This window comes from Rosa chinensis, chromosome 2, assembly GCF_002994745.2.
Source record: "Rosa chinensis cultivar Old Blush chromosome 2, RchiOBHm-V2, whole genome shotgun sequence".
NCBI classification, from domain to species: Eukaryota; Viridiplantae; Streptophyta; class Magnoliopsida; order Rosales; family Rosaceae; genus Rosa; species Rosa chinensis.
In genome coordinates, this window is record NC_037089.1 from 86,096,839 (window position 1) to 86,112,671 (window position 15,833).

General features: G+C 38.9%; 2 protein-coding genes across 2 annotated transcripts; both read left to right on the forward strand.

Annotated features, from left to right (window-relative positions):
- Nucleotides 1–1,887: 1,887 nt before the first annotated feature.
- On the forward strand, nucleotides 1,888–2,280 carry LOC112185289. Its single transcript, XM_024323532.1, has one exon. The coding sequence runs from the start codon at nucleotides 1,888–1,890 to the stop codon at nucleotides 2,278–2,280; it is 393 nt and encodes a 130-aa protein (XP_024179300.1).
- A 9,220-nt stretch (nucleotides 2,281–11,500) lies between these two features.
- On the forward strand, nucleotides 11,501–15,833 carry LOC112189293 (denticleless protein homolog). The gene is made up of 17 exons (XM_024328594.2): nucleotides 11,501–11,724; nucleotides 11,863–11,966; nucleotides 12,048–12,156; nucleotides 12,242–12,306; nucleotides 12,400–12,438; nucleotides 12,682–12,778; nucleotides 12,876–12,972; nucleotides 13,081–13,144; nucleotides 13,231–13,307; nucleotides 13,427–13,505; nucleotides 14,028–14,107; nucleotides 14,300–14,384; nucleotides 14,489–14,557; nucleotides 14,636–14,703; nucleotides 14,786–14,834; nucleotides 14,973–15,477; nucleotides 15,578–15,833. The coding sequence occupies exons 1-16, from the start codon at nucleotides 11,658–11,660 to the stop codon at nucleotides 15,357–15,359; spliced, it is 1,536 nt and encodes a 511-aa protein (XP_024184362.1). The 5' UTR covers nucleotides 11,501–11,657; the 3' UTR covers nucleotides 15,360–15,477; nucleotides 15,578–15,833.

A 15,833-nucleotide genomic window follows, 5' to 3' on the forward strand; every position in this document is an offset into this window, starting at 1 on the left:
CATGGTGAAATAATCATTCAACTGTGTGGCACATAAATAATTACACAGCTAGCTACAAAGCCCCTAAATCATCTAGCTAGGAAAAGAAGCCTTCTTCTACGAGGATTAGGAAACCAAGTTTCAATTGATTTAGGTGAAAAAACCTCTCTTTTCTTCTACCAGGAATATTGGGAAAGGCGATTTTTTTATTATTATTTTGTAAACAAATAAACGAATAAAATATAGAAGAACAAATTATGAAAATACACTAAAACGAGGAGTGAATCAAAATCAAGCTCTTCTATCCTTTTCTCATGTAGACACCACAGACGAGTCTGTATTGAACTTATGGCTAGTCACCTTTTGAGAATGGGAGTACCCCAAGTGGAGCGGCCAACTATTCTTAGTAAACTATTTCATGTGGTTCAAGCGGCCGTCCTAGGAGGGCACATTTTGTGTTAATAACGTGTCTCACGCTTCTGGAGAATATTTCTAGAGAGAGAGGGTCCTCCTTCTCTCTAGAAATCTTCTCTACAGCTGCTGGTATTTTGAGAGTCCACCCCCCACCACCCACCCCCACCACCACCACCACCACCACCACCACCACCATCCCCACCTAACCTCTTTTCACGTCCAGATCTCCCCACCTCATCACCTACAAACCCCCTCCCTCTCCTCACCTGGGTTTTCCAGCGTTGGAAAACCCCATGTTCACCACCATCTTCACTTCCTACCCATCCCACGATTTCTCCTTCTCTACAGACCTTTCTTCCTCTCAAGTCACCAAATTTCTCTCTCTAAGTTCTACCCCCAAATCTGGTCATGCTTGCTTTGGACGGGATTTTCCATGGTTGCTTCCACATCTGCTAACTTCTCCACCACTTCTAGGCAAACTTTCGCCCGTTGGCGAATTTATTGTCCCCTTTGATGAGGCTGTTCAGATTGCTTCGGCAATCCAACCCTCTAAGATAACTTGGTTTCTCTTGGGCGTTCTTGAGCCCTATGTGTGTTCCGACTGGCGGAGGAGGTGGCTTGATTTGGTTTTGCAGTGGTGGCTTCTGTTCATGGAGCGGCAGGATCTCGGCGGCGGTAGTTCGTTGCGGCAGTGTGCTTGGTGGCTGTTTGATAGGATTAGGGTTTGTAAAATTTTCTTGGGCTTTCGGCTTTTAGCTGGGTTTGCCCCATCGGCTTTACTTTATGTTCGCTGGGCCTCTGTGCCTTATTTGCTGGGCCTGTGTGCCTCTTTAGCTGGGCCTAAGTGCCTCTTTTGCTGGGGTCTTATGTACCTCTTTTGCTGGGGTCTTATGTACCTCTTGTATTTTGCTTGATCTTTGGATCTTCTAATACAAACCTTGACCAAAAAAAAAAAAAAAAGCCGATGTGATTGTACGGTTATCGAGTAGTTTTAATGATCATGGTAACATTGCTAATCCTTTAATGGTAACTCCCATTATCAACATATAGCACAGGATAGAGTTTTGGGTGAGAATTCTAGCATGCCTAACCCTAGTGCCGAGCTTTGGAACCGGATTTGGCAAGCCCCGGTCCCGGGGAAGGTTAAAATTTGTGTATGGAAGGCAGCGTTCAATATTCTTCCATCTCGGAGTCAGCTAAGTGAAAGGGGTATAGACATTGATACCCAATGCTCATTCTGCGATGAAGAAATTGAGTCCCCTCTACATGCATTAAGAGGTTGCTCCCATGCAGCTCATTTCTTCAACTGGCAAATATTCTCACTGTTCCCTCTTCTGCAAGTGTGATAGAGTGGTTAGTAGCTTCTTATTCTCAGTCCCCTACTACCTTTGCTACTTTGTTGATGGTGATTTGGGCAACTTGACGTAATCGAAATGCGAAAGTATGGGGAGATGAAGGTGAGTTAGCTTCGGAAGTTGTGCCACTGACTCTAGGATGGTGGAGGAATTTAAGGTTGCTCATTCATCTTCTCGCCTTGCATCTCCAATACAGAATGTTAGATGGAAGAAGCCTCCTATAGGTATGATCAAACTAAATGTGGATGCGGCTTTTAGCACTGTGGATGGGAGTATAGGTGTTGGGGGTGTGTTTCGAGACTTTGAAGGCTCTTGTTTTGGAGGTTTTCGCCACACACTTCCTACAGCTTCTTCCGCTCGGCATGCCGAACTGGTAGCGCTGCTGATGGGCGTCCAGCTAGCTATCTCTCATCAATTTGTCCCTCTGATAGTGGAGACTGATTGTCAAGACTTGGTACAAGCTGTGGTGAATGATTCCCTTGATCATTCGGTGTTGGGCTACCTCTCAGGTGACCTTCGAGAGGCCTTGTAGCTAGCATCCTTTGCGCAAGTTCATCATGTGTGCCGAGCAGCAAACATAGTGGCTCATACTTTAGCACAAGATGCTAGAAATGGGCAGTTTTTTATGCAGCTCTTTACTGTACCTCCTCCAAATGTGGTGGAGCTTATATCTATTGATTGTAATGACTTGTAAGTCAATGAAATCTATTTCATTTCCCTAAAAAAAAAACATTGGGTAAATAAGTCGTTCTTTAAAACATATGAGATTCGTGATAATGACTATCATATTATCACTACCACGGGTAGGGGTTGCCTCGGAATCCTTTGAAACTTATAGAGTCAAGTTTATTCCTGCAACTAGGTCATCAATCGAGGAATTACAGAGAGTGAGGCTTGATAGTTTGGAAGAAGCTACTATCAAACAGAACATGTCATGGAGTGCTTGTATGAATGGCTTTGCAAAAGGCGGTGTTGATCATTACTCATTTGCCTTGCAGTCACAGTTATCATGTAGATTGCATTATTCGGTGGTTGGAGACGAGTCATGTGTGCCCCTTGTGTCGATAACCCCCTACCAAGTGTGGAAGATGGCGAGCCTTCAAATTTGTAATGAAGGCCAAAAAATACACATACATCTTCAGAGAGAAGTGTATCAATTGATCAATTAGCTAAGATAAGCCAAATTGTTCATCAAAACTGTAAGGGCTTGTCCAGTAACGTTTTTAAAAATGATTTTTCAAAAACCGACTTTGAAAATAAAAAAGAGAAAACAATATTAGATTTTTGAGATTCGAAAATGTGTCCGATAGCTCATTCCGAAAACAATTTTCAAAAACGAGAAAAGATGGCAACTGGAGATGAGAGAAAGACCTGAGAAGAAAAGAGCGACGTGAGAATATTGAAGAAGAGAGCATGATCTTTTTTTTTGGAAAATATATCTCCGTGTTTTCTAAAGTATGAGAATGAAAATGTGAAAATGTCTATTTGTCGTTTTCCTGTTTTACGAGTAAAATAAAAAATTATTTTCAAAAATTATTTTCTGCATTTTTGAAAACAAACCAACGAACGCATTTTCAAGTCATTTTCATTTTATAAAATAAAAAAGATGAGTTGAAAACGTTAGCGAACGCCACCTAAGTAGTTCAACAAATTTTCTAGTTTCTTGTATGTGTTGTAGAGAAATTAGAAATTGAGAGGAAATCGCTATGTATTCTCATTTATAATATGGGCCTCTTTATATAGAGGATTACAATGCATGAATGCATAGAATCTCAATCATACAAGGAAAGTAATCGTACATTGAATAGGAATCTAGATCATTCTAATTTAACCCTATTACCACCAGGTCAAGTAACCTAGAGTTTGGGCCAAACACAAATTAGGGTTTACTTGAACACTCCCCCTTGTGTTGCCCAAAAGCGATGCTTCTCTCGTTGCCTCGTTAAAAACCTTGCCTAGTAACAAAAACCAAGTGGGACAAAAATAACCTCGGTCGAAGGGGAAAAAGAGCACAACACACCCTTCATGTTTCTAGGTGAATATGTAGACATCTCCCCCTGATGTCTGCGTCTCCCCTTGATGACTACCATCATGGGAGTTCAAAGCCACCCACACGCCACCGTTGCAGTCCAACCAATGACGGTCAACTTCAGGCCACCCCACTCCAGCCAGCAAATGGAACTTCTGCCAAAGGATCCGGATCCATCGTCTCCGCAAGCCATCGAGTCCGGCCGGCCAACCACTGACCCCCAGCAGAAGCCAATCCCATCTCCGATCCTAGCCCGCTTCCCTGACTCAGTCACTTTTTTCGACCCAGAATAACAACATAGGACACCTCCTGATCCAGACCTTCGAGCTTGAGACACATCCCTGCAACAGACAACCCGTCCGGCCTCATCCAACATACACCGGCTAGGCCAGAGGCCGTCGCCAGCATCGAGGCGCAGCCGAACAGGCACTAGAATAGGCAACGGCGTCCTCTAGGGTTTTCCTCTAGAATACTGATGTATTTTTATGCCTGGGTGAATTTATATTTCCATTCAACAATTCTGTGGATAAATGCACTGATTTACATATACCTAATATTTCCAGTAGTGACTATTTCCCTGAGTGGCATAGATAGGTTGAGGAGTATCCAATCAACAGTAAAAGGAATATTTGAGCAGTAAAAGGAATATTTGATTATATAGATGACATTACAACTACATTTGAACCCCCATTACATATTTTTCCCCGTTCCCCGTGTCACTACACCTTTTTTTTACTACCGCTATTTGACTTTTTCTCTGTTCTTTCAACTATTCTTTCACTTTTTCTCCTTTTTCCCATTGCTCCTTCACTTTGTCTCTTTTTCTTTCTTGCCCTCCTTCGCCATTCCATCAATCACCTTAGCTGCCCCTTCATTGATCTCCCTCTTCTTCTGATCGAACTCCTCATGCGCCTCAGCAACTTCTTTCCACTGCTCTTGGATGAGATGTGGAATACCAGAGATGTGATCTTTCTTACTAGAGCCAGTATTGATAGTCGGAGCATCGGGATTATGGAGATGAAGAAAGAAGAAAAAATCAGAACGTATAGGAAGAAGAAAATTGAAAAATCAGAATTGAAAAACCTTCGCCATTTCATCGAGCACCCCCTCCTTGAATTCCCTATTCTTTTGATCGAACTCCTCACGTGCTTCCATTAGCTCCACCCTAAAATAAGATATAATTTGGTTAATATATTTCATTGTGACAAATTTGAAGTAAAATAAAATACTACCTCTTGCACACAACTTCCTTAGCAACTTCTTTCCACTGCTCTTGGATGAGAGGTGGAATACCATAAATGTGATCTTTCTTATTGGCATCAGTATCAATAGTCGGAGCATCGGGATTCTGGAGATGAAGAAAGAAGAAAAAATCAGAACGTATAGGAAGATGAAAATTGAAAAATCAGAATTGAAAAACCTTCGCCATTTCATCGAGCACCCCCTCCTTGAACTCTGTCTTATTCCTTCCACTTTTAGGGTGGAGTTGATGGAGGCGCATGAGGAGTTCGATCAAAAGAAAAGGGAGTTCAAAGAGGGGGTGCTTGATGGAATGGCGAAGATTTTTCAATTCTGATTTTTCAATTTTCATCTTCTTATACGTTCTAATTTTTTCTTCTTTCTTCATCTCCGGAATCCCGATGCTCCAACTACCAATACTAGCGCCAATAAGAAAGATCACATCTCTGTTATTCCACATCTTGTCCGAGAGGTGTGGAAGGAAGTTGCTGAGGAAGTTGTGTCCAAGAGGTAGCATTTTATTTTACTTCAAATTTGTTACAGTAAAATACATCAAACAAAATATATCTTAGTTTAGGGTGGAGCTAATGGAGGCGCGTGAGGAGTTCGATCAGAGGAAGATGGAGTTCAAAAAATGGGGGGGGGGGGGGGTGCTCGATGCTCTTGCACACAATTTCCTCAGCAACTTCTTTCCACTGCTCTTGGATGAGAGGTGGAATACCATAAATGTGATCTTTCTTATTGGCGTCAGTATCAATAGTCGAAGCATCGGGATTCTGGAGATGAAGAAAGAAGAAAAAATCAGAACGTATAGGAAGAAGAAAATTGAAAAATCAGAATTGAAAAACCTTCGCCATTTCATCGAGCAATGCCTCCTTGAACTCTCTCTTCTTCCTTCCACTTTTAGGGTGGAGTTGATGGAGGCGCGTGAGGAGTTCGATCAAAAGAAAAGGGAGTTCAAAGAGGGGGTGCTTGATGGAATGGCGAAGATTTTTCAATTCTGATTTTTCAATTTTCATCTTCTTATACGTTCTAATTTTTTCTTCTTTCTTCATCTCCAGAATCCCGATGCTCCAACTACCAATACTAGCACCAATAAGAAAGATCACATCTCTGCTATTCCACCTCTTGTCCGAGAGGTGTGGAAGGAAGTTGCTGAGGAAGTTGTGTCCAAGAGGTAGCATTTTATTTTACTTCAAATTTGTTACAGTAAAATACATCAAACAAATTATATCTTATTTTAGGGTGGAGCTAATGGAGGCGCGTGAGGAGTTCGATCAAAGGAAGATGGAGTTCAAAGAGGGGGGGGGGGTGCTCGATGGAATGGCGAAGGTTTTTCAATTCTGATTTTTCAATTTTCTTCTTCCTATACGTTCTTATTTTTTCTTCAACTCCAGAATCCCGATACTGGCGCCAGTAAGAAAGATCACATCTCTAGTATTCCACCTCTCGTCCAAAAGTAGTGGAATGAAGTTACCAGAGATGTGATCTTTCTTACTAGTGCCAGTATCAGTAGTAGGAGCATAGAAATTCTACAGAAGAAGAAAGAAGAAAAAATCAGAACGTATAGGAAGAAGGAGAAAATTGAAAAATCAAAATTGAAAAATCTATCTACCTTCTCAGCCATATTGATCAACCAACAAAAAGCAATAGAGAAATCAATATTCTCACTTAAATTTACTGAAGCAAACAGTGAGACTGTGAATTTGAGATTTCACTTGCCCCTTTATATAAAGGCAGTAAATATTCTCATGCGGTAAAATTTGAAATTTTGGATCTCAACCCAAAATTTCAAATTTCAAAACCACACTCACAAAAGAAACATACTTTAATTTGATTGGTCTACGGGAAAAGTGATGAGCTCAAAATGAGTTCTCAAAATTAACCCTGTTGACAGTTGTTAGTATATAGCAAGTAGGGATCGTTCTATCCGGAGATTGAGGGTGCTCCTGTCATTTATACGTCAAGAAAAGAATATTAATTATAGAAATACAATATCTACGAAAATTACAAAGAATTAAGAGGGGATTTCGAAAGTTTGTGTCTAAATCTAACTACTAAATATTAATATATTATATAAGTCATCAAACAAATCTGAATCAAAGTAGAAGTAGATGAATGGAGGAAGTAGAGATATAATTAACAACTATTAACACATTAAGCAGATTATCAAACATAATTTCGAATCAAACATATCATAGAAAGAAATCAAACAAGAACAAATCATTAACGCATGCATAAGTTCTTATTACTTCCCTTAATTATATTAACTAAATGAACGCACCATAATTAACCCTGTTAATCATGCAAAGCTAGTGAGTGATCAATTCCCCAACAAAACACAATTAACGCATTAAGAACATGTGGAAGTTTGATTGATTTAAGCAAAGACGACTAGTTAGAACGCTAATCTTATCATGCAAAGCTCATTGTTGATTTACCTACGGAATTATAGGTTTTCCATTTAGCAATTAAGATCTAGAACGCTAGCATATCTTAATTTGGATGCAATTACATGCTTATAATTATAAGTTGCGCACCAAATAACATAATCACATAAAAGGTAGGATTGAAGCACAAAATCAACAAACAATCATGACATATATGGAACTGAAAATTATAATCTGAAAAACCTAAAACAAAACATGCTTCATAGTTATTGGAAATCAATCTTTAGCATCCAAGCTTTAATCTAACAAGAATTCGAAACATCCAGAATAACAAAACAAAAATCTGTTTTGAATTACAAGAAAAGAAAACCGAAATTAAACTAGAAAAGGACATGGTTACACTTTTGAAGATCTCAAAAACGCAAGAAAGTTTCAAAGGTGGTAGAGGCAAGATGAGGACCACGGAAAGGAGATGTTGATGGAGCTTGATCACGACTTCTTGACTTGAAGAGAGGATGATGAAATTTTGAGAGAGAAAAGGGGAGGATTGCGTATTTGATTCAAGGTTTGATAATATTTTGAATGAAGAATGTGTCAAGTGGTCGTTGTTGATGCTCCTATTTATAGGAGGATGACAACTTAGTCTCCAAGTCTTCAAGAATGATCCACACAGCATTAGCCAATCAAATAATGCCACGTCAGTTCTGCCATGTCACTCAACCAATCAAAAAGCTCCAAAATCAATCCCTAATATTTTGTTGCTGATTTTCCCATGATTTAATATGATTTTATTCACAATTTTCGGCCAAATATCTAGGCATGAACCTAGACAATGTATCTGGATGCATTTTGGACCTTTTCTCCCTTAAATCTCTCCATGGCTTTATCCTTAATGTCCTCCCCTTGATTTTCTCTTGATTTTCACATTAAAATTGCAGATTTTATTCTCTAATTTCCGCCAACATATCTTTAGGCAATTAAGGAACGAATCTGGACTTGTTTTGAATTTTTTCTTCCTTAAAATTCTCACTTGATATTCTCCACGTAATCTCCTTGATTTTCCATGCAAAAATCAGATTTAATCTCCCATAATATCGCCCACGTCATCTTCAAGCCATGTGATCTCCTAATGCCTTCAGGTTTCCTAGCCTCATCACGATTCCTGTGTTGACTGGGATTCCTAGTAGGACCAGGAAAACTCCATTTCCTCATTTCTGCATCTTTTAAGCTCATTTCCTGCGTTTGAAGTTCATTTCTACCTAACTACAACAAAGTAAGTTAGAAATGACATTGTTAAAAGGATAACTAAGTAAAATGTAGGGAAAATAATACTAAAAACATAGAAAATATTACTCCGATAAAATAGTGAGCGGATCGCCACTATAAACGAAACTCTCAACTGCCACAAATATTGAAAGCACCGAGAAACCACAAGCTATATGATTGGCTAAGAGCAAGTTCACCCGTTGAGCTTGACTGGTCAAGACTATTCATTACTTTTTTGTCTTGTATTTCCACTATTGAGGTTGGCTAGTCAAACACTATTCATGACTACGAACTTGACATTTCTTGACATTTTGTGAAGATCAAACTGATTAAATCATTCAGTTGAAGAAACATATTGTGTAATCTGTCATGTATGTGTATTGTGTGTTTCTCAGTTAGCCTGAGCTTTACATGCTTAAGGTATCCAGTTATTCATGATTGTACTCTCTATAATGCAATTTCTCTTGAGAATTCTCTGTTTCCAAACCCCTGAAATTTGGGAAGCTGGCTCTTTTTCTCTTTGACATCAGGAATTTCTGTGATTGTATTTACCATTAGGATGTTGGATGGTTAATGCAGGTTAAGGGGTTCTATGGTTTTCATCTTTTGTACTAGTGATGGTGTCTTGGCTTCTCCTTTCTAATCAAGTATACTTCATCTCTCAGTTTTCTCTTTCTGTCTTACCCACCACAATTACTAGTTTACTACTAAGTCAATCAGTTCTTAAATCAAAATGAAAAGTACTTCATTCATTTATTTATTTATTTTTATCATACACGTTAGGCACACATGGTATGTAGCAGATCGATTAGAGGATGACAGCAGTTTTTGCATTTGTTCATCCCAAGTTCCTGTAAATGGTTTTCAATGGGACTACTTTGACCTCAGATGTCTTCCTGTTTTCTCTTAAGTCCGGACCTGTTCAAATGTGTTATATACAGTGTATCATCAAAGAAGAAATACTAGAACTGAACGACATTAAGTATTTTCTTTTTGTGAGCAGGTTTCCCGCTAATGCTTTTCTTGTTTTCCATTAAGATTGTTTTACTGTAAAAGGTACCCTAACTTCTTTGTAAACTTTATCATTCGGCAGATGCTGCATGGTTTGCAGAAGGGAGGTAGAAAACAAGCTTGATCATCACCCAAAATGGGTGGGTGAATCAGCCTGAAACTTTAGATAGAAGACCATGTGATCCTAGTAGCTTTCAATCATGTGTTTCGAGTGAAGCACGGTTGATTGCCCTTTTAGGCACAGCACTTGGTGGAAGAGATCAATGGAGGATTAGAAGAATATACTATGCATTATGGCCAAAATATTGTAGAAGGTGACAACTGTGTCACAATGAAGGAAGCTTTATCTTGTCAAATATGTGACTAGCTATAGCTTGACCTCCCTTTGCTTTTTGATAGTGAAGAACTTGGAAATTGGAATACTTGGTGCACTGTTCTTAGTTTTCAAAGTGTAGCAGTTTCAGTTTGGTCGGGGTGCTGCAAATAGCAAGCATCCCATCAAAGAGTTGGAACGCATTAGTTGATCACCAGGCAGAGATTTTGTTTCTGATAGTCGTGCAGTTTTTTTTTTTTTTTGAAGAAGAAAATAGTTGTGTAGTTTTTAAACATTCAAGAAACATAGAACATATGTACTCTACTGCCGGGAAGGCTAATGATCCATTATTAGTGGCCTCCTATATGCCCTATCATGTCACTTCAACGTTTGGGCTTTCTTAGCCAACTTGGTCACAATTTTAAACAAGATTTTAGCTAAATTAGTGCTAACTTAGTCGCGACGTTAAACAAGATTTTAGCCAAATTAATGCATTGTCAAGTGTAGTATGATGTTATATGACCATCAGAGCAGGGTAGCAGTCATAGCGACTCCTGGATATGAAGCTGCATCTTAGTTGCATAGAGGACATACTTTGTAGCCCAATATTGAGAAAAGTTGAGCCTCATAACCAAATTTAGACCTTTGTTTATGTAGACATGCATGATAAAAAATGTGGGGTAACTTTTCAAGCTCTATGTATACCGGGTCGATCTAAAGGGAGTTAGAAGTTAGAACTACTACAATTTAACGATATCGATCAAGTGACTTAGTAAGTGTAGAGGCAGGTCACTTGGTAATTTAAGACTCTGTCATATGCTTTAAGTAAGTACTAGATTGATTAATTTTTGTTTCAGAAATTAATATGCTAATAAAATCCTAGCAAGTCTTGGAAAATTATACTCCTCGAAGGCTCAAATGGTTTGAGGAGATGGATAGTTTCCCAGAACACAGACGTGGCATAGACAATGTTCAGTTACACGAAGTTGGGTTGGTAAAAAATCGTACAAATTATCCCCTCTACAGTTCCCAGTACACAATACCTTTTCATACACTACACGATACCTCTACATACGTTTTACGTTATCCATCAAAAAATTTGTCCCACTCGTTGTGCAATTATTCTTCTGTTATTAATAATATTCAGGCGTATGACTTCTATGAAATTTGTCTCTCATATATAGTGAGAATAATTAACTTTTAGTCTTTTTTCTATTAGTGTTTAACTGTTTATAAATGAATTATCTTAATAGGAGTTGTGAATGCGTTCGATCCGTAATTAAGTATTTTAGTAAATTCTTTGATAAAAATAAATTTTCGCATGTTCCGTTATGCTTTACATTCGAAAAATCAGACCCTACTATTGGTGAGCTTACGATATTCTTTTATATCAAGAAAAACGTTTACATGATTTGACCCGATGATATGATCAGGTCGGATCACATTACCTCCACCATATTTTGGTGCGGCTATTGGCGCCACACCGCCACACTTTTCACGAAATCAAAACCTTCTTCCCGCCAAAAATTTTCCCTACCCCCAAAATCCCCAAAAGTCAAATAAAGATTATAAACCCTCATTAATTCTTTGACCTCCGCCACTTCCCCTTTCTCACATCTCCGTCTCCTCCTCCTCCTCCTCCGTCACCGGAAGCTTCACCGATGGAGACCTCAAATCCCCGGTCGTTCTTCCAAGGCATCAGATCCAGAGAGCTACACGGATCCCGAGGTTCGGTTTTGCTCTTTTTAACTCTGCATCTTCCATTTCTCGCTCTCTCTCTCTCTCTCTCTCTCTCTCTCTCTAATTTTTCCGATCGGAAATCAACTCCGCTCTGACCCTTAGGCTTTTGATTTCTCTGTATTTCAGTTCCGAAGCGGTCCTACATCGATTGCCTGGCTTCGGATTTCTCCGAAATTGGAGCCATTGCAGCCGAGCACAACGGACCTCCGATGGCCATTTCGTTCGGCAAGGTATCAGAATCAGTTGTCCGCCGCGTTTTTTTTAAATCTTGTTTTCAATTTTGACCTGATTATCTTTCGCGGTTTTGACAGACCAGTAGAAACTCTCACATCGTCGCCATGTCTGATGAGGATGGGTACCTGAGCTTGTTCGATACGCGTCGCAAGTTCTCGGCATCTGCATCTCACCGGGAAAATGCAGGTATATCATTGGGAATGGATTTTCAATTGCTATTGTTTTCGCTGTGTTTTGAAGCAAGTTGATCTTTTGTGTTGTTGATTTTCAGATAGAACCAAGGTTTACGACTGGGTTGTGCATCAAAATGCCGTGTTTGACATCTGTTGGATAAAGGTATAATAAATGTTAATGCGATTCTTATCGTGGTGAAAATGTAGCAGATGTAATGTGATGGTTATGCTCATGCAATGTGATGTTTTTTTACAGGATGATACTCAGATTGTGACAGCTTCTGGTGATCAAACTGTAAGTGGTTTAAGTCCATTTCAATTTTCCAGACCTATAGTGCTTTGTTTTCGCTTAGAGGGAGTTCAGAAAAGTTGAAATTGACTAACCAGGATTAAGGACTTGAGTATTAACACATGAATGACGAAAAAAGTAATGTAATCTGGTAGGAGGAAAGTTATATAGAAGTAATTCTGCCTCGTATAGCAGTTGGTTTAGTTACTAAGTGATTGTGCTGTTTCTTTGGATTTTTGTTTTCTCCAGGTCAAGGTATGGGATATTCAGGAAAAGAAATGTACTGCAGTTCTGGTGGGGCACACTGGCAGTGTGAAGTCTTTGAGTCCTCATCCGACTAATCCTGGTAGGTTTAGATTTTTTCCTGCAAGCTGATTTTTCGACTGTTCCTTTTGTATTATGAGAAGCACAACTGATATAAGGTCTTATTTCTTATCGGACAGAGATTATCGTCTCCGGTTCAAGAGATGGCTCCTTTGCTCTCTGGGATATGAGATGTAATTCAACATCCAAAAATACGCTTGCGGAGCTCTGCATATGGTAAATTATTTCATGTTTTGATGTGTTAAGTATGTTACATCTTCATGGTAAAGTGATTTTTATTTCAAGAGATTCCATCCCACTAAAGTTCAAAATTAATTCATGTAGCCCAACTGCTGTGGTTAATGGGGCTCATCTAACCCCACGAGCAAAGCGTTCACGGCGTGGAAAGGTGTGTTTCTGATTATAGTTCTTATTCAATTCTTTTGTACTCTTCATTCAGATTTCAGCCTCATTTTTTTTTTCCTTTTTTCCCAGGCTGCTCCAAGGAGCATCACATCAGTTCTTAATCTTAAAGATGAGGTTTCCATTGCTACTGCTGGAGCTGTGGACAGGTATATGCATGTAACGGTAGATAAACGTGTTAAATGCCAAATACTTAGTCAGAGGTTAAATCATATGAAGTGATATGGTATTATTGCTAATGTGATCTTATGGTTCATTCTGATTTCAGTGTTGTCAAGTTCTGGGACACTAGAAGTTTGAAAAGTATAGTCACACAGACATGTCCTCATATGGAGTCAAATGAGAAGGTTAGTCTGAAGTATATATTGTCTCATTCACATTGAACAGCGAGTTAATGTGCTAGAAAGATTTGTTGAGTTAAAAGATGGACCAGACTTTATGACTACCTTGGTGGTGTCAGGATCATTGCAAATGCTCTATTGTTTGCTTCTTTGTTTTCTGCTCTATGTACCAACCACAAACACAGTGAAAATAGCAAAGGCTTTACGTCATTAGTACATGGTAACTTAGCATAGAAAGCATTCTATAAGAGACCTACCTCTAGCTCGTCTACTAACTAAAGAAAACCATTTGGGCTTTCAATATTTGGTAAATCATTTGTAATAGTAGCTGTAGATGTGATGTGTGGGAAGAAAATATGTCTTGGAGTATAATTGGATATACTTGACTACTTGTTTCAGTAAAATAGCATCTGTTTGAGAAATAGCTGGAAACCTAGTGATGGTATGAGTGTGGATGTGTGGGTGCTTTCTTTCTGGTCAAAGTGTATATATTGATGTCTTGATAGCTACTGATCCTCTTCATTTCAGGAAAGAAGATTTCATGGCATAACTAGCTTATCCCAAGATTTAAATGGAGTGTTTGTTTCAGCCTCTTGTATGGACAACAGGTAGATCCCTTATTTCTCTTGTAAGAACATTCTGAGATGTGGCCTTCAGTGCTCAGCACATAGCCCTGTACATTGTACAACCTTTAGACAATTTCCATGCTCAAGAATGCACTGCACAATATATAGTTTTGTTTTGTTTTTCTCTTCTCATCTCAACTTATAACACTAGTTTTGTCTTATGTTTTCTGTCAGCATTTATTTGTATAATGTGCTTCAGCTAGAAAAGGGTCCTATGCAATCCTTCTCTGGAGGCCGGATTGAATCTTTTTTTGTAAAGGTAAGACCAGAAGTATTGCTTTTCATAAGTCCACTAAGCCAGTTTGTCATGTAGATTGATTTCCTGCATGCTTATAAGTTTTCATTTTGATTATGTAATTACAGTCGGCTATTAGCCCTGATGCTGCTCACATACTCAGTGGTTCTAGTGATGGAAACGCCTACATTTGGCAGGTTAGAATTAGTTCTCCTTTGGTGCTTAGGGATATTGGTCTTGCTTGATGGATGACTCTATTGGCCATCTCAATCCAGGTAAACAAGCCTCAAGAAGATCCAGTAATATTGAAAAGCCATGACGGAGAAGTTACAGCAGTTGATTGGTAGTCTTTTTACCCTAATGCTGTTGATTAAAATGACTTTCATCTCCTAACAATGATTTAATACTTTCTTAACTTTTAATAGGTCCCATTTTGAGGTTGGGAAGATAGCAACTTCTTCAGATGATTTTACGGTATGCAAGACAGTTCAATGATAAGATTGTACATTTGTACATTTATTAGCTTTCTACACTTGCCATGTTTTACATGCTTGAAACGTAATACTTTTCACTAGCATGTCACCTAAGTCAATGTCTCACTTCCTGCAATAGGTTCGCCTCTGGAACTCTGAGAATCGTTACTGCCCAAGCACACCATCACCATCTGCAATTCGAAGAAGAATAATGGCAATCCCAGGTGCAGAATGTAGAAGGCTTCTGATGAATGAATCAATGCATATCTCAAAGGATTCCAGAAATTCCTGTCCCTTGGATGAAGGACTAGATGAAAGTAACTCACTTCATCCAATTAAAATGCCTAAAATCTGTACTCCTGAATCACAGAAGAAGCAATCCAAGTTAGATTCTGACATGAGTGAAATGTTTGAAAAGACCCCTGAAGCTACATTAAAGAGCCCCTCTTCTGTTCTGAACCCTCCCTCCTCTCTAAAAAGGAAAACTATCCGTGATTACTTTGCAGCACCTACTCTGAACTTGTAGGTTTTCATTTTCTTTTTGCTGGCATAGTTTTGGAGTTCACTGTACAAAATGCCGATATCCCTGATGGGTATAATGCTTCAGAAGCCGGGTGCCTCAACCCTTTTGCAGATTATTAACGGTAAGTATTTGAGTTCTTCTTTAATGCTTTGTTAATGTGTAATTGTATTCTCAGTTGCCATGCAAGATCTTAAGGTTGATTGAGTTTTAAAATTTGTGCAGGTTGAAGTTGGAGTGTTAAGCCGGCACACAAGGCTTGTATCATGAATTATCACACATCAACTTTCTGCTCCAAAAGGAACAGATTGCATTGTATTGATAACTGAAGCTGAATATGTAATTATTTGACATGCTAAATTATTCACAATGAAGATGTGAAAATATCACTGGAATTATGACTATGATCTCTGTTTCAAAGTGAAACAGACAATGTTGTTGGATCATCAAAAAAAAAAAAAAGAGTTTAAAATGTTATCT

Bases quoted from the DNA above. Each gene is read 5' to 3' on its own strand.
- LOC112185289 (XM_024323532.1), top strand. From the start codon at position 1,888: ATGGTGGAGGAATTTAAGGTTGCTCATTCATCTTCTCGCCTTGCATCT.
- LOC112189293 (XM_024328594.2), top strand. From the start codon at position 11,658: ATGGAGACCTCAAATCCCCGGTCGTTCTTCCAAGGCATCAGATCCAGA. The intron at 12,779-12,875 runs GTAGGTTTAGAT...CTTATCGGACAG, and splicing joins TCCTCATCCGACTAATCCTG to AGATTATCGTCTCCGGTTCA. The intron at 13,308-13,426 runs GTATATGCATGT...TTCTGATTTCAG, and splicing joins ACTGCTGGAGCTGTGGACAG to TGTTGTCAAGTTCTGGGACA.